Raw genomic sequence first — 19,202 nt, 5'->3', positions numbered from 1 at the left:
GGTGGGAAATTCCTCATTTGGCGAAAACTATTGAATGATCATCATCTCTGCCTGCAGTCTTTGGCACCGATTCTGCCAAACCAAAGCAACAGCATTGGCTTGAAGCTAGGACACGTATAATCTCCTGATGAGGCAAATATGACTGCAACTGCTTTGACATTTCAAAGAGGAAATGCATGTACATATTTGTAGCAGTGAAAACACTTGCCCAGGGTTGCTCTCATTATGAGATTTAAATCGCACTGCTGGAGCAATGATGATTATTTTAAACAAACAACTTAGAAGGCATTCTGTAATTAAAAATCCCAAAGTTTCCTTCCTGCAAAAATTCCCATACACCGATTCTTCCATTTACAAAACGATTGTATGTCTGAACAAATGTTTCATTGAGGTGAAGCTTGTTAAGGACATTTCCCAGTGATTTTGATGTGAAATTTTTGGTTAGTTTCTATGAGGTCAATATTTTCTGTCCAGGAAAATCCAAACACGTACATCAGGAGTATTTCCAACGTTAAACTATAATATTGTAACTAGCCATCGCCGATCAACTGGACTCTGACAACTTGCGTTCAGTTTCCAGACACACTTTATTTACTCGTGCTCAAGGAGAGCAGCACAGTCCAGTTACTGCACTACTCTGAAATCCCACTCGCAATAGTCAATTTTTATACAGATTATGACCCTTAAAATTGAGCGCACTTTCTAATATCTTATCAATAACAATACGTTCTCAAAACACTAATAGAAACAGAAAGACATAGAAAATAGGTGTAGGAGTAGGCTATTCAGCAGCACCACCATTCAATATGATCATGGCTGATCATCCAAAATCAGTACCCCATTCCTGCTTTCTCCCCATATCCCTTGATTCCGTTAACCCTAAGAGCTGTATCTAACTCTCTCTTGAAAACATCCAGTGAATTGGCCTCCACTGCCTTCTGTGGCAGAGAATTCCACAGATTCACAACTCTCTGGGTGAAAAAGTGTTTTGGCATCACAGTCCTAAATGGCCTACCCCTTATTCTTAAACTGTGACCCCTGGTTCTGGACTCCCCCAACATCGGGAACATTTTTCCTGCATCTAGCCTGTCCAGTCCCTTAAGAATTTTATGTTTCTATAAGATTCCCTCTCATCCTTCTAAATTCCAGTGAATGTAAGCCTAGCCGATCCATTCTTTCATCCATTCTTTCTAATATAAATGCAATAACATTAATACAAGTAAAACTACATGCAATGTAATACTTTCTTTCATTTTCAGTCAGGATGACTATAAAGAACCTTGTATCAAGGAATGCGTACAGGTGGTTGTAAAGAACCTTGTATCAAGGAATGCGTACAGGTCGTTGTGCTGTACAGCAACCTTAACCTTTGTCATACTGCAGTTTCCACAACCTCATGGTATTTTAGGGAAAATCCATAAACCAGTCAATTGTACAGTGAGGAATGCCCGTATCAATCGCCAAGGGCCAGAGGGGGTGTCAGGCTACGTGGACAACAAGATTGTTTTTGAAGATATATTTGAAGGAAGGTCAAGGCGGAGCAGTCTAGATAATTGTGCCAGTGTTTGTGACCAGGGTCAATGAGGATTCTGCCACTGAAGGTAAGAGCAGAGAATGGGAAAGTGTAGAGGAGGCCTGAGGTGGAAGAGTAGAATGTAAAGATAGAAGGAAACAAGTTCATGGATAGGTTTGTAAATAAAACTGTATTCTGTTCCGTAGCATGAAACTAAAGCTGAGAGATTATGGCTGTTGGGAAAGATTGGACTTCTTTCACAAAACGTGAAGGCTGAGGAATGAGCGAGTAAAGACTTGTTGGATGATAAGTTTTGGATTGGTTGGAACCTGTCAAACAGTCATGGACAGCCTGGTGGCGCAGTGGCGCAGCGGTAGAGTTGCTGCCTTACCGTGCCAGAGGCCAGGGTTCGTTCCTGACTATGGGTGTTTGTCTGTACGGAGTTTGTACGTTCTCCACCTGACCTGTGTGGATTTTCTCTGGGAAGCACTGCTTTCCTCCCACACTCCAAGGTTTGTAGGTTATTTGGCTTGGTATCATCGTAAACTGTCCCTAGTGTGTGTAGGATAGTGTTAGTGTGCGGGGATCGCTGGTCAGGTCAGACTCGGTGGGCCTGTTTCCGCGCTCTAAACTAAACTAGCCCATGTTCAAAGTATGATCCCATTTATTAGTCAGTGTTAAACCTAAAGAACAATTTGGGTGGAATTTCTTAAAGGCGAGTGTGGTTAGAATATGGAGCCCGCTACCATTAGGAGTAATGAGCCCGTGTTACAGAAACATTGAAGGGGGAGCTGATTAAACACCGGATTGAGAGGGGGTAATGGTATTAGTGGGTATACATGCAAAAAAGTGAAAAGTGAATCACGTGGAACGTAAATAACAAAAGATCTATTGTGCCATTGGTCTGATTTTGTGCAGTATTTACCCAGTAATAGTTAGGAATCCTTTGTAATGCTTTGTGAAAATGGGATGCCATTTATGCTTGTTGGAAGAGGCAGCGGAGGTGAGGTCTATCCATCAAAAATCTGGATCAGTCCCAGTTTGTAAGTGCAGGAAGGAACTGCAGATATTGGTTTAAATCAAAGATAAACACGAAAAGCTGGAGTAACTTCAGTCTGACGAAGGGTCTCAACCTGAAATGTCACCTATCCATGTTCTCCAGTGATGCTGCCTGACCCGCTGAGTTACTCCAGCGTTTTGTGTCTATCTGTCCAATGTGTAACATGCCCAACTTGAGATCAGTGAATACACTACTGGTAGAGGGTGAAGCTGTTCCAAAGGCTTCTCTATTTATGTTGCTGTAAAGCAAAATAGACCAAACCAGACCGCTACTGTGGAAGTTGTCTGAGTGATCGGCGGTGTTATTCGCAGGAGATTTCAGGAAAATAAGAAGGGTTGGACAGAGCACCATAAATTATATGCTTGGTGCTGTGATTTGGGTAAAAGGGACTCAGAATGGGAAGAATGGGAGAGGTAGTCATTCGGGTTCAAAATAATGTAGAAACAAGGAATTGCAGATGCTGCTTTACAAAGAAAAGACGCACAGTGCTGGAGTAACTCAACAGGTCTGGCAGCATGCCTTGAAAACATGGAATGGGGATGTTTCGGGTCGAGACTTCTTCAGACTGATTGGGGGGGAGCGCGGTTGGGCTGGGGAGGAGAAACGCATTCAGTCTGAAGAAAGGTCCCAACCCGAAACGCCACCTATCCATGTTTTTGAGAGATGCAGCCAGACCCACAGAGTTACTCCAGCACTTTGTGTCTTTTTTTTAAATGGGTAAAACTAAAACATTTTAAAAGTTTAGGGAGGAAGAGACAACATATACTGAAAAGGACAAAGGAATTGAATGTGTACTCCTAGGGATAATGAAAGTAGGCTTGAAGGTTGGTGGGAGAGTCAGAACCTGAGGCTGGGGATATTTCAAGACAGACAGGTAATCATTCAGTGGTAAGAATCATTTTGTGCTCCATGCTCCCACGGATACCACAGGAATCCATCCTTATACCCCTGTCCCACTTAGGAAACCTGAACGGAAACCTCTGGAGACTTTGCGCCCCACCCAAGGTTTCCGTGCGGTTCCCGGAGGTTTTTGTCAGTCTCCCTACCTGCTTCCACTACCTGCAACCTCCGGCAACCACCTGCAACCTCCGGGAACCGCACGGAAACCTTGGGTGGGGCGCAAAAGTCTCCAGAGGTTTCCGTTCAGGTTTCCTAAGTGGGACAGGGGCATATCAAACAGCTTCCGTAAAAAATTTGGGAAGTTCGGCATGTCCCCAACAAATCTTACCAATTTCTACAGATGCGCCGTAGAAAGCATTTTATCGGGATGCATCACAGCTTGGTTTGGGATCAGCTCCATCCAAGAACACAAGAAATTGTTGAGAATTGTGGACGCAGCGCAGCCCATCACACAAACTACCCTCCCTTCCATTGACTCCATCTACACTTCACGCTGCCTCGGCAAGGCCACCAGCATAATCAAAAATGATCTCATCCTGGGTACTCCCTGTTCTCCCCTCTCCCACCGAGCAAGAGCAACAGAGGTGTGAAAATGCCAAAGTCCAGATTGTGGGACCATTATTTGTAAGCAGAATCGAGAAGGTTTTGCAATGGTAATCCGGAAATATCTATTTGAAAGGAGACGTTGGCATAACAATTGTATGAGGCGCCGTGGAGGAGTGGGGCAGAGTGACGAGCTTGTTCAGAGATCTGGAACAGGCACAGAGTGTGCTGCCTCCCACCATATGCTGCATTAGGTTTTTAAAGTACATTGAATGAAACAAAGGGACAACACACAGGTGAAAAATAAAAGTACACAAAATTGCTGGAGAAACTCAGCGGGTGCAGCAGCATCTATGGAGCGAAGGAAATAGGCGACGTTTCGGGCCGAAACGTCGCCTATTTCCTTCGCTCCATAGATGCTGCTGCACCCGCTGAGTTTCTCCAGCAATTTTGTGTACCTTCGATCTTCCAGCATCTGCAGTTCCTTCTTGAAAAATAAATGTACGTCTGGAATGATTGTACACGGATGGGTTGTATTTGAGCACAGGTTTAAGGATTGATATGAATCCTGAAATTCTCCAATTTATAGATTTATAAACAGCATGGAAACAGGCCCTTCTCCCCACCGAGTCCACACTGACCAGTGATCCCTGCATGTTAACACTATCCTACATACACAATGGACAATTTTACATTTATAAAGCCAAGTAACCTACAAACCTGTACGTTCTTTGGAGTGTGAGAGGAATACGAAGATCTCGGAGAAAGCCCACAAGCCCCGTACAGACAGCACCCGTAGTCAGGATCAAACCCGGGCCTCCGGTGGCACAAGCGCTGTATGGCAGCAACTCTACCGCTGCACCCATGGGCTGCCAGGGTCTTCAGGTCAGAAGGGAGTGTTCAAAAGTAAGTGTTTGAGTATTAAACTCTTCTCATTGTTGTCCCATTTTCTTGCAGCATGGGCGTACCGCTCTGCATCTGGCTGCCTACAAGGGCCACATTGATGTTGTACGAATTCTACTGAAAGCAAGTTGTGATCTAGACATCCAGGATGATGTAAGTGACAAGACTCTCCTCATCAACTTTCCTTGTTTCCCAATCTTCTGTTCCACACGTGCCTCTCAGCCAAGATTGCTTTGGACAGCGATTGATAGAATCTCAGGAAATAATTAGCTGTTGCACCATGAATTGTCAAAACTGGGATAATTTATATTGAAAGATTTGCCAACACATAGTTCTCAATGCACCTGCTTTCCCTGCGGGCTTTCATAGTAGATTTAGACTTGGTGATATTCCAGTCATGTATCTGCCATAGGGGTGGGGGTAAATGTTTTTTTCAAGAGGAAGTTTAGTTTAGTTTAGGAAGTTTACTTTGCTATAGTATGCTATGTTTCATTGACAGTAAAACTCTGTTCACCAATCAAGAGTGTTTAATTGGCATATGTACTGAAATTGAGCAATGAAATTGTTCCTTAATCCAACACCCTCAGGATATTGGTGATGCTGGGCTTGCAGATTTTCCAGAGTATTGGATGTTATTCTGTTAATACTCCAACACACTTTTAACTCGCTTTTCTTTAGATGTTACGCAGTGGAATAATACATTTTCCATTGAACCCCTTTCCTCGGTTACATTAAGCTTTAAAAACACGCATCTATAGTTTCAGGGATATAGTGCGGAAACAGGCCCTTTGGCCCATCAAGCCCGCACCAACCGGCGACCCCCGCACACTAACACTATCCCACATGTACCTGGGACAATTTACAATTTTATCGAGCCAATTAACCTACAAATCAGTACGTCTTTGGAGTGTGGGGGGAAACCGGAGCTCCTGGAGAAAACCCAGGCAGGTCCCGGGGAGAACGTACATATTCCGTTCAGACAGCACCCGTAGTCGGGATCGAACCTGGGTCTCTGGCACTGTAAGGCAATAACTCTACCACTGTACATCAGTTAAAGAAAACATACCCATCCTAAAATCTGTGTTTCAACAAGATTTTTGTGCTTAATGTTAAGCTAGTCATTATATTGCCATAAAGATGAATAATTAAGACATTACGCCAAATTATGGTGGATATATGATTGTCAATTTGATTTAAAAAAATATTTTTTAAAACCAGTTTGAATGGCGGTTGCCGTGGTTCGGAGATAAACTACTCTGGCTTTCTTTGAAATATTTGGAGGAGGCCCAGGACAGAAAGGTCGGATTTGGAATGGGAGGGGGATTTGAAGTGCTGAGCCACAGGGAGGTCAGGTTGGTTAATGTGGACCGAGCGGAGGTGTTCGGCGAAACGATCGCCAAGCCTACACTTGGTCCCACCGATGTAGATCAGCTGACATCTAGAGCAGTGGATGCAATAGATGAGGTTGGAGGAGATGCAGTTGAACCTCTGTTGCACCTGGAACGACTGAGAGTAGACCGTCAATGAGAGAGTGGACCATCGGTGAGGGAGAGGGCCGTCGGTGAGTGCCGGCGGTCGGCCAAGGACGGACCCATGTGAGTCCCGGTGGTCGGTGGAGGACGTGCCGCCGAGAGCAAAGAGGGGAGGGGGGGGAGGGAGATGGTTTATATTGAATACTTTTGTAACTTTGTAGGAACCCTTTACGTTGCGACTCTTGCATACTTGCACTTAATGCAAATACAGTATTTCACTGTACCAAGTACACGTGACAATAAAGTATCAATCAAGCAATAACTTGAGCATTCTGTATTTACAAATCCTCGGTCTGGACCTATTTAGCCTCCTTCAAAATGCTGCAGTAACACAGCAGGACAGGCAGCATCTCTGGAGTGAAGGAACGGGTGACGTTTTGAATCGAGACCGTTCAGACTAGTTAGGGAAAAGGGAAATGAATGGTTAGGGATAAGAGAAAAGAGAGATATAGACGATGATGTAGAGAGATAAAGAACAATGAATGAAAGATATGCAAAAAAGTAATGATGATAAAGTAAACGGGCCATTGTCAGCTGTTTGTTGGGTGAAAACACGAAGCTGGTGTGACTTGGGCATGGGAGACCCTCCTTCTATCTCCTAAGAGGAAGAAGATTGGACTTTTTTGCCTTCCACCACAGTGAGGAATGTGCGGAATCCCCTATGGTGGATGTTTATGTTAACTTTTATGTATTTGTGTGTCTTGTTGCTTTTTTTTGTATGGCTGTATGGAAATTCGTACATCACTGTACCTTAATTGGTACACGGGACAATAAAAGACCTTTGAAACCTTTGAATCAGGATCAAACTTTTGCAAATTGTTTGTTGCATTTAACTTCTTTGAAATGATGAGTTGAGGTGCTACAATGCATCTAAGGTCCCAGCAACATTAAATGTCATCAACTGAATTCCCTATAGTTTTGAAGTGTTTCTATTTGATTAATTGCGAGATTACAAAAGTTAGCTGACATCTGACCTCTAGTGGCAAATAGTGGAATCGCTATGATTTTTAAGCATTTGCAATGGATAACACAATCCATGCAGATAATAGTGTTCCCCAGTTAACTTATCATTGAAAGCAACTCCATGAGTTTCCTGTAATTTGTATAAGATCAATAAGCATTGTGTAAGATAAATGAGATAAAAGCAAAATATTCCAGTTGATGTGAAATGAGAACTGAGTGAGGAATATTTTAATTGAGTTGTCTGTTAGTCAATTAGTTTAGTTTAGATTAGAGATACAGTGCGGAAACAGGCACTTCGGCCCACCGAGTCCGCACTGATCAGCGATCCCCACACATTAACACAATCCTACACATGCAAGGGACAATTTATATTTATACCAAGCCAATTAACCTACAACTCTGTATGTCTTTGGAGTGTGGGAGGAAACCGAAGATCTCGGAAAAAAATCCCACGCGGTTGCGGGGAGAATGTAAAACTCTGAACAGACAGAACCCATAGTCTGGATCGAACCCGGGTCTCCGGCGCTGCAAGCGCTGTTAGGCAGCAACTCTACCGCTGTGCCACCGTGCCGCCCATGCCAATCTTGACATAAGATTGGAAGATGTCCAATTATCAAACATGCAAACTCCGATCTTGCTCTCATAACTATGTACATTTATTCCTTGTATGATCTTTGATTCTGTTTGACAGAGTGATCAAACAGCTCTACACCGGGCAGCCGTCGTGGGTAACGCAGAGGTTATCTCAGCACTCATTCTCGAGGGCTGCTCTCTAGACCGGCAGGACAAGGTGAGGGGCAACTGCAGCAAATATTTCTACACATTGAATGCTTTACCTTTCTTATGAAAACTGAATCCAAAACACATAATTTACCAATAATTTACCAGCTAAATAGAGTCTCGCCCGGTGAGGGCATTGATGCAATATTTATTATTGTGCTGAATCTGTGGAATTCATTGCCACAGAAGGCTGTGGAGGCCAAGTTAGTCATTTTTAAGGCAGGGATAGATTCTTGATTAGATGTCAAGAGTGTTTTATTGTCAAGTGTCACAGATAGAACAATGAAATTCTTACTTGCTGCAGCACAACAGAATATGTGAACATAGTTCACTGTAAACAATATAATAAACGAGAGAGAAAAAAAGTTCAGTGTGTAAATATACACACACACACACACACACACACACACACACACACACACACACACACACACACACACACACACACACACACATTTAAGTATGGGTGTCAGGGGTTATGGGGAGAAGGCTGGAGAATGGGATTAAGAGAGATTGATTGAATGGCGGAGTAGACTTGATGGGCCGAATAGCCTAATTCTGCTATCACTAAAGATCTTATCATCTTATTGGAAATAAATAGACCATATGGTGCAAGAGAGCATCTCACAGTTGACAAGAACTGAGAGAGGTTAATTTACATCATAACTTGGGCCTGAGGAGAATATTTGATGGTGACATTATGCTCAAAACATCCCATATTTCCTTAAAATATTCCTTTAAATATACAAGGAAAACTTTTTGATTCTTAACTACCAATGATGGTAATCTCCAGCAAGAGTGTTTGATTGTCAGGTAGACAAAAATGCTGGAGAAACTCAGCGGGTGCGGCAGCATCTATGGAGCGAAGGAAATAGGCAATGTTTCGGCCCGAAACGTTGCCTATTTCCTTCGCTCCATAGATGCTGCCGCACCCGCTGAGTTTCTCCAGCATTTTTGTCTACCTTCGATTTTCCAGCATCTGCAGTTCCTTCTTGAACATGTGTTTTATTGTCATATTTCCCAGACCGAACAATGAAAATCTTATTTGCAGTGGCACAATAGAATATGTGGATGGAACTGCACATGTTGGTTTACACTGAAGATAGACCCAAATGCTGGAGTAACTCAGCGGGACAGACAGCATCTCTGGAGAGAAAGGGATGTGTCGAGACCCTTCTGCAGACTGAGAGTCAGAGGAGAGGGAGACTAGAGAAATGGAAGGGTGAGGTATGAAGACATCAGATCAAAGCAGACGATGATCAAAGAAATGTAGAATGGTTCATTGTTAGCCAGGGGGGAGAAGGTGACAACGAGGCATACAATCAGTAAAATTAATCAGGAGAACAGTGGAACTAGTGGGAGAACCAGGGTGTGAAGGGAAACTAGGGAGAGAGGGAAAGCAAGGGTTAGTTGAAGTTAGAGAGATCAACTTTCATACCGCTGGGTTGTAAGCAGCCCAAGTGTGCGTGTGCGTGTGCGTGTGCGTGTGTCTGCCTCTCCAATTATCAAGATCATCAAGATCCACATTGACATGAAATTCCATTGACGCTGCCACATGTACACGATGTCCACAACCCCACTGGGTCAACATGCTGGGATTCTGGCATTGTGGGAGCTTATTCACCACACGGACAGGTATTCATTCTGAAGTACTTGCCATCAAGCTCTCGGGCAATTAAAAAAAGGGAAACAAATGGCTGCTATGCCAGTGTAGGAAGGAACTTCTGATGCTGGTTTAAACCAAAGATAGACACAAAATGCTGGAGTAACTCAGTGGGACAGGCAGCATATGTGGAGAGAAGGAATGGGTGACGTTTCGGGTTGAGACCCTTCTTCAGACGGCCAGTCTGAACCCAAAACGTCACCCATTCCTTCTCTCCAGAGATGCTGCCTGTCCCACTGAGTTTCTCCAGCATTTTGTGTCGCGATGTCAGTGATGGCCAAGCCCAAAAATAACTATTAAATAAAAACAAAATGTATTAAATACTTTTTTTTTTAAAAGATACTGAGAGTCGCTGTGAAAAGTAGCAGCCACGAGTTTGCAACATGTTACCCTGACTCTCCGATACTTCAGCTAAAGCCTTTTCTGTCAATTTTGTTTGTGTCTTAGGATGGTAACACTGCTCTACATGAAGCCAGCTGGCATGGATTCAGTCAGTCCGTCAAACTCGTGGTCAAAGCAGGGGGAAACGTCCATGCAAAAAATCAGGTTGGAATAAGGATTCCATTTTTGGATGACTTGTATTTATCTAAATTAAGAATTCCAATGGTCTGTGTAATGGAGTTTGGTGACCAGTGGTGTAAAACAAACTTCAAAAGAAGTGAATATCGTGAGGGGCATTGAATGGGCAGCTGATCAGATAATGTCATTTACTCCATTTCCCAAATGTAGTTTAGTTTAGTTTATTATAAGTATGACATATCCCATTGTGTCTCTACATAGTTGATGTGCCAATGAGTCTGCTCTATATATTCACTAAGCCATCACATCATAATTTTACACTAGAATTGGCCAACAAATGATTCATTTGGAGTGTAGTCAGTCTTCTGTAAAACCATAGCATGACTTGCTGACCTGTGCTTGAATCCTTCATTACAGCCCTCCAGTGGATGAGGGGAAACTAACATTAGTTTACCAAGTAACTGGCATGCTTTATTTCACCATGGCAACTCCAACAACCATACGATATTTGACTTATTACAAAAAAACTACCTGTCAAATTAACCTCCTCCGCAATTTTCTTGAAAGCTTAACAAACAAAGTCAATCAGATGAATAGAAGACACAACGTGCTGGAATAACGCAACAGGTCAGGCAGCATCTCTGGAGTAACAAGGACAGGTGATCTTTCGGGTCAGGAACCTTCTCCAGGCCCCGTTTCGGGTTGGGACCCGTCTCCAGCCTGAAGAAGGGTTCCTGACTAGAAACGTCACCTATCCAGGCAATCTGTGTTAATGGGTTATAAATGTCACAAAGAAATATTATCTTCTTGTGTCATGATTACTTATACAGTTCTATGTATTTTTTCTTTTCACTTTTGTTTTTAAGGAAATACAGTATTTTTACTTTCTGAAAGCAACATTTTAAATATCTGATATATTTGAAACTACTTGCAATGGAATTTTCCTTTGCATGACCGTAGCAGTATAGTTTAGAGAATACAGCACAGAAACAGGCCATTTGGCCCACCGGGTCCGCGCCGACCAGCGATCCCCGCACATTAACGCTATCCTACACACACTGGTGACAATTTGCACTTATACCGAGCCAATTAATCTACAAACCTGTACCTCTTTGGAGTGTGGGAAGAAACCAAAGATCTCGGAGAAAACCCACGAGGTCACGGGGAGAACGTACAAACTCCATACAGACCGCTCCCGTAGTCAGGGTTGAACCCGGGTCTCTAGTGCTGCAAGCGATGTAAGGCAGCAACTCTACTGCTGCACCACTGTTCCGCCCTTAAAGGGTGGGTTTAAGCAGGTTTGACCACTGCTGAGAATGATAGCTGGGCTACAATTATTAAATCGATATGCAGAAGCACACAATTAAATGCTTTTAAAACCAAGCTTAATCTTCGCATAAAATTGCAATGTTTAGTAACTTATTATTTTTCTGTCTCCCTTAAGGCAGGCAACACAGGTCTCCATCTGGCCTGTCAGAATGGTCATTCCCAGAGCTCTCGCGTGCTGTTACTGGGAGGGTCCAGGCCTGACATTAAGAACAGTGTAAGTGAGGGTCTGCTCAGCTGCATTTACAGGCTCCACGTGCTGTACGTGGGGATTACGTGCTTGAATAGCAGCGCGTATTTTGACAACTGGTAAATTAAACGTATACGCAACAATGCTGTCAGGAGTAAATTAGAGTGCGTTATTCCAAAAATACAAGTACCTGTACATAAATCAAAGCTTTGGTATTAAAGGAACAAGCGCGTTATTTCAAAAATGCATAAATCGAACATGCTTAAAACGCAAGATACCTGGATTCATATTTGGTGTTCTTCTCGTTTTTATTGTTCAGTACTTAGTTTGTACTCAGCCTAACTTAGAGCTGAAGTCATCATCATACAGCATGGAAACGGGCCTTTCGGCCCATCTAGCCCACACCGACCAACATGTCCAATCTACACTAGTCCCACCTGCCTGTGTTTGGTCCATTTCCCTCCAAACCTGTCCTATACATGTACCTGTCTAATTGTTTCTTAAACATTCCAATAGTCCCTGCATCAACTACCTCCTCTGGCAGCTTACTCCATACACCCACCACCCCTTGTGTGAAAAAGTTGCCCCTCAGATTCCTATTAAATCTTTCCAACCTCACCTTATATTTACGTCCTCTGGTTCTCGATTCCCCTACGTTGGGCAAGAGACTCTGTGCGTCCACCCGATCTATTCCTCTTGTGATTTTAAACAGAAGTGTTTCTCTTTTGCAGCTGGGTGACACGTGTTTACACATTGCAACCCGTTACAATCACGTGACTATTATACGGATCCTCCTGAGTGCTTTCTGTTCTGTCAGTGAGAGGAACCAGGTCAGTGTGCAAGACTGAAACTATGCTCTCATTTATTGTCATGGGCCTGCTGTCCCACTTAGGCAATTTGTCAGGCAACTGGAATGGCGTCTGTCAGAGTGGAACACACACAGACACACACACATCGCTTCCTTCACCAGCCCGTTATACAGGAGGGGGGTGAGAAGGAGTGGAGACAGCTTTTAAGAAGCCACAGATACACGGCTGTAAAGTTCGGCAGACATTTAACCATATAACAATTACAGCACAGAAACAGGCCATCTCGGCCCTACAAGTCGGTGCTGACACAACTTTTTTCCCTTAGTCCCACCTGCCTGCACTCATACCATAACCCTCCATTCCCTTCTCATCCATATGCCTATCCAATTTATTTTTAAATGATACCAACGAACCAGCCTCCACCACTTCCACTGGAAGCTCATTCCACACCGCTACCACTCTCTGAGTAAAGAAGTTCCCCCTCATATTACCCCTAAACTTCTGTCCCTTAATTCTGAAGTCATGTCCTCTTGTTTGAATCTTCCCTATTCTCAAAGGGAAAAGCTTGTCCACATCAACTCTGTCTATCCCTCTCATCATTTTAAAGACCTCTATCAAGTCCCCCCTTAACCTTCTGCGCTCCAGAGAATAAAGACCTAACTTATTCAACCTTTCTCTGTAACTTAGTTGTTGAAACCCAGGCAACATTCTAGTAAATCTCCTCTGTACTCTCTCTATTTTGTTGACATCCTTCCTATAATTGGGCGACCAAAATTGTACACCATACTCCAGATTTGGTCTCACCAATGCCTTGTACAATTTTAACATTACATCCCAGCTTCTATACTCAACACTTAACATTACCAGTCGGTTCCTTGGTTCTGAAAACTACTGCATTCATTTTTTTCCCCCAATGAGCCAATGAAATTCACCGGTCAGCACCGGCTACAACCTACGAGAACCTTCGACCTCCTGGCAACCCACCAGGAGCTCCTGGCAACCCACTAGGACCTCCTGGAAACCCACTAGGACCCCCTGGCGACCCACCTACGGCACGAGAATTCTCGCTACCCTCCATGGCGACTGCATTATGGTCGGCGCTAATTTTTCAACATGTTGAAAAATTCTCGGCGACCATAATGAGGCCGCGACTAGTTCCCAGAATGCGGGAACGCCTCACGACCATGCAGGCGACTCCCCGGCAACATGTGGTGACCGCATAGTCTCCTGCAGTCGCCTAAAAAGTCGCCTACGTGGGACAGGCCCATTAGTCTGACATTTTAATAGCTGATGGATTCTGAATGATAAGATCAAATGGATCATCTTATCATTCAGAATCTATCATCTATTAAATGAAGATAGCAGGTAATTAAAGATGGAGACTGAAAGCAGTAAAAAAAAATGTTTCATTGTAAATGAAATATTGTTTACAATTTAATGTAAAATGTGTCAAGCAAATTGCTACATTTCATTTGTGTTGCATACAAAATTCTCAAGCTTATAAATATATCAGTTAGTAACTATATTTTTGATTCAAAGAACAATTCAGTTTCAATTAAAACTAATTAGAATTTATGTTCTGATATCAGTCCAAAACGCAAAGGTACAAACTTCAGCGTTATCAAGTGCATCTGAATTACTCTCCTAGGTGTTCCAACACACTGATCTTGATTTGCTGATTATTACACAGTAACCTTGATTTGTTGAATTATTTTGACTTGACTTGACCTACACGATTGGCTTTCAAATAATGCAAATCCTGAGAGTAAGTTCATATATTCCAAATACAAACAAGATGAGAAATAGTCCACACATTTGAAAAACGGATCAAATTTCACCTCAAAACTACAAATTAATCTTGTAGCATTGTGCTATCCTATTTTCAGTATGATGCGTGCTTTGCAGTTTAACCCTACAGTTTGCTAGAAGGAGGAATTTCAGGCCTATCATTTCCAATCATCAAATGTAATCCAAATCACCAATTTTGAAGTGAGGACTCTTGGGATCACGCCACCCCTCGTCTGAACGTACCCATTCCTGTGTTTTCATTCAAAATAATAAACTGAAGATGCTACTGTTTAGATTTTCCCTCCATCTCTACTGTTTAAACACAATCACTATGTCCTCCTGAATAGATGTATTGCTATTGCATTCTGCACAACAACAAGATCTACGCTTCCAATCATTATTTAGAATTTTTCAAGCTGGCCCTAAACTGACAAATAATTTGCTAGATTTCTCTCGTTGACATTTCTATCTTCAAACTTATAGCTGTGATAATACTCTGTGAACTTGTTCTAAATGGACCTCTAATTGTAGGCTGGAGATACACCTCTCCATATAGCTGCCGCCCTCAACCACAAGAAAATAGCCAGACTCTTACTGGAAGCAGGAGCAGATGGGAGCATCGTTAACAATGTAAGTCGTTCTTCCTGCTGCACTTAATGAACTCTTGGCAGTACTGTATGTGGATTGGCATAAAGGAAAGCAGTTTTGGCTTGGTTTCCTGCAGCATTTGCTCACTGTTTATATCCAGGTACTCTATAAAACACTGTTCTTTTTGAAACAGCTCAATGGATTCATAAGTGCTAAAGCGCAGATTCAATTTGGGGATTTTCCCAAATACTTTGAAATATCCTTTCACTCCAGCTTTTTGTGTTGCATTTTGAATGTCGTAAATTACCTCAGTGGAAGAGGTGGCACAGTGGCAGAGTCTTACAGTGCCAGAGACCCTGGCTCAATCCTGTTTATCTGTACGGAGTTAGTACGTTCTCCCTTTGACCACGTGGGGTTTCTCCAGGTACTCCAGTTTCTCCCACACTCCAAACACGTACGGGTTTGTTGGGCAATTGGCTTCTGTAAATTGTACATTGTGCCTAGTGTGTAGGATGATTGTTGGCCGGCGCGGACTTGGTGGGCCGAAGGGCCTGTTTCCGCACCTCAATCTCTAAACCTTCTAAACCTGTGGAGACGGTCCATTCAGCTGCATTTTCCACCTCCTGTCTTGCTCAGCATTCTGAACAAATGTCTCCACTTCTTTCCAAATCAGAGCCTCTCTTCAGTTACCTCACAAGTTCACGTTATCGGGGTAGAATTAGGCCCATCGAGTCTTCTTCGCCATTCAATCATGGCTGATCTCTGCCTCCTAATCCCATCTTCCTGCCTTCTCCCCATAACCCTTGACACCCGTTCTACACCACCTACACTTCATGCCCCTTCTGAGCACAGCTTTCCTTCAGAGGTACCAACTCTTCCTTTGATTCAGTTTCTATTAAACTCCCGGCCTCTCGTGCCCCCTGGCTGGCCTTTGCCTGTAGCTCTTCAACCTGATAAACTGACTCTGTTTCCACAGCTCTTAGTTTAGTTTATTGTCACGTGTATTGAGGCACAATGAAAAGCTTTTGTTGCGTGCTGCCCAGTCAGCGGAAAAACAGTTCATAAATACAATCGAGCAATCCACCATAGACAGATGCATGATGAACAAAGGACAAAGGACATTTATTGTCATGTTACACTAATGGTGTAGTGAAATTTGAGTTGCCATCTGCAGCACACCAATAAAAATAAGACACATTAAAGAAGAATTTAACGGCAAACATAAACACATCCCCCCACAATTGTTCCCACTGTGAGGGAAGGCACAAAGTCCAGTCCTCTTCCCCTTCTTCACCCGTGGTCGGGCCTATTGAGGCCTCCGCACTGGCCGCAACGACGGCCCGCTGTTTCAGGCCCTCCTGCCGGATGATGGAGCTCCGGCGTCGGGAGAACATTCTTCAGCGGCTTGGAGTGTCTGGAACGGCCGCTGCCTCCCCCGAGACGCGGCCAATCCCGACACTCCCAAGATATATAGTGCATGAGAAACTCCAATAAAGTCCGATCAAAGATCGTACGAGGATCTCCAAAGAGGTCTCCAATCCTGCCTCACCTGCTTAGGATTTCCACTATTTTTTGTTTTTATTTCAAACTTACTGAAAAGTGAAAGGCCTGGATAGAGTGGATGTGGAGAGGATGTTTCCACTAGTGGGAGAGTCTAGGCCCAGAGGACACAGCCTCAGAATAAAAGGACGTACTTTTAGAAAGGACATTGACAGATTCTTGAATAGTTCGGGTGTCAGGGGTTATCGGGCAAAGGCAGGAAAATGGGGTTATGAGGGTGAGATAGGTCAGCCATGATTGAATGGCGGAGTAAACTTGATGGGCTGAATGGCCTAAGTCTGCTCCTATAACCTATGAACATGAATATCCTCTATCAAACTACCAAAGGGATCTAAGATGGACACAAAATGCTGGAGTAACTCAGCGGGACAGGCAGCATCTCTGGAGAGAAGGAATGGGTGACATTTAGGGTGGAGACCCTTCTTCAAATGGATCGATTGGAAAGGCTAAATCATGATCATTTATTTCACACTGAATCCTAGAACTTGTGCTGAACATAATGCCAAGGCAATCTCTTATCTGCCTGCACATCATTTATAAACCCTTCATCGTCTATGCATTTGTCTGTTTGGTTTTTTAAACAACTTTTTGTTGTTGTATATTATGGGTTTTACAGCGTACAATATTTACATATCTGTTGTGAAATTCCATTATTCTGTTTCGGGACTAATGACAATAAAATGCTCTTGACTCTTGATCTAGCAAGAACCAATTCTTGAATTCTCTCTGCAGGCAGGTCTGAACCCCCTGGAAGTAGCAAGAGAGAATAACAGCCCCGAAGTGGCCCTTCTTCTCACCAAGGCACCGCAGGTAAGGGCCGATCATTGAGACAACAGAGGTGGTTACATTGGGAAGCATTTTACCATAGTTAAGTAGACAAAGTGGAAAAATATTTCCTTTTGTAGATAGGAAATAGTTATGGGAAACTAAGAAGTTTAACAGGCTGTAGTCTATTTCAAATTAATTTATTGGAAGTAAACATAAGTATATTTGCGGAAGATCTTGGTAGATCAATGCACATAGACACACGCACACACTCACACTCACACACACACACACACGCTCACACACACACACACACACACACACAGATATGGACACAGACAGACTGAGACATGGACACAGACAGACAGACATGGACACAGACAGACAGACATGGACACAGACAGACACGGATACAGACACACACAGCCAAAAAATGTACATCAGTTGGTCAGTAACTGCAGATGACACAAAGTAATCGGTGGAATTGCAGACTGTGAAGAAGGCTGTCAAAGGACACAGCAGCATGATATGGGTTGCGGGTTCATGATATGGGTACCTTACAGATATGGGTTGAAAAATGACAGATAGAGTTCAATCTGGACAAGTGTGAGGTGTTGCACTTTGGGAGGTCAAATGTAAGGGTAAAGTATATGATTAATAGCAAGACCTTTATGTACATAGGGATCTTGAGTTCCAAATTATAGCTCTCTGAAACTAACAACACAGTGGTCATATTTCGCTTGGGCAGCTTGCAGCCCAGTGGTATGAATGTTGATTTCTCTAACTTCAGGTAGCATCGGCAGTCCCTCTCTCTCTATACCTCCCCCATCCAAGTCAAACCAGCTTCTCATTTTCACCCAACAAACAGCTTCCAATGAGCTGTTTCCTTTGTCATCGTTACTTTTTTGCATATCTTTCAATAATTGTGCTTTATCATTGTCCATATCTCTCGTTTTTCCTTATCCCTAACCTGTCTAAAGAAGGGGCTCGACCGGAAACGTCACCCATTCCTTATCTCCAGAGATGCTGCCTGGCCCTCTGAGTTACTCCAGCTTTTTGTGCATGGTACGCTTGCCTTCATTGGTAAAGATATTGAGTGTAAAAGACAGAAAGTCATGTTGCAGCTTTATAAACCTTTGGTTAGGCTGCATTTGGAGTATCATGTGCACTTCCAGTTGCCACACTACAGGAAGGAGGCTTTGGAGAGGCTGCGGAAGATGTTCACTATGATGTTGCTGGATTTGAGGCTATTAGCTATAAAGAGAAGTTGGTCAAATTCGGATTGTTTTCTCTGCAGCATTTTAGGTTGAGGGGAGACCTGATAGAAGTTTATAAAATGATGAGAGATACAGATATGGTAAACGGTCAGAATCTTTTTCGAAGAATGGAAATATCAAGTAGAGGAAACATACATTTTAGGTGAGAGGGGGAATGTTTAAAGGTGATCTGCGGGGTAGTTTTCTTCCCACAGACAGTGGTGGGAAGAAAACTTTTAGATAGGTACATGGATATGCAGGGAATGGAGTGATATGGATCACTTACCGACAGAAAGGGATAGTTTTATTTGGCATCAGGTACAGCACAGAAATTGTGGGTCCTCTCCTGATCTGTACAGTCCTAGGTAAGCCATAAGCCACGACTGTGACAGTTCTGGATACATCGCTTTTATTTCACTAGATTCTCAGTTTCTGTCGTGGGAGAAGCCTGAGGAAGAAGAGGGAGAAACTAAAGGAAGAGCGACGAGCCCAATCTGTGCCTCGCGATGAATTGATCCAGAGTAAGGTAATATAGTGGCTCATT

At 43.2% G+C, this 19,202-nt stretch overlaps 1 protein-coding gene across 5 annotated transcripts in view; it reads left to right on the top strand.

Annotated features, from left to right (window-relative positions):
* ankrd6b (ankyrin repeat domain 6b) overlaps window positions 1-19,202 on the top strand; it is a 114,916-nt gene that overhangs the window by 79,554 nt on the left and 16,160 nt on the right. For 4 of the 5 annotated variants that reach the window (XM_055636028.1, XM_055636026.1, XM_055636029.1 and 1 more), the window contains 8 exons: window positions 4,974-5,072; window positions 8,106-8,204; window positions 10,305-10,403; window positions 11,821-11,919; window positions 12,624-12,722; window positions 15,021-15,119; window positions 17,370-17,447; window positions 19,080-19,184. In XM_055636028.1, coding sequence (XP_055492003.1) covers window positions 4,974-5,072; window positions 8,106-8,204; window positions 10,305-10,403; window positions 11,821-11,919; window positions 12,624-12,722; window positions 15,021-15,119; window positions 17,370-17,447; window positions 19,080-19,184 — 777 coding nt within the window. The remainder of the gene's footprint in view (window positions 1-4,973; window positions 5,073-8,105; window positions 8,205-10,304; window positions 10,404-11,820; window positions 11,920-12,623; window positions 12,723-15,020; window positions 15,120-17,369; window positions 17,448-19,079; window positions 19,185-19,202) is intronic. The other variant, XM_055636030.1, reaches the window with a different exon arrangement.

Source organism: Leucoraja erinacea, chromosome 5 (genome assembly GCF_028641065.1).
Source record: "Leucoraja erinacea ecotype New England chromosome 5, Leri_hhj_1, whole genome shotgun sequence".
Taxonomy (NCBI): domain Eukaryota; kingdom Metazoa; phylum Chordata; class Chondrichthyes; order Rajiformes; family Rajidae; genus Leucoraja; species Leucoraja erinaceus.
Note: the sequence above shows the minus strand (reverse complement) of the source record. Positions and strands in the feature narration are given on the sequence as shown.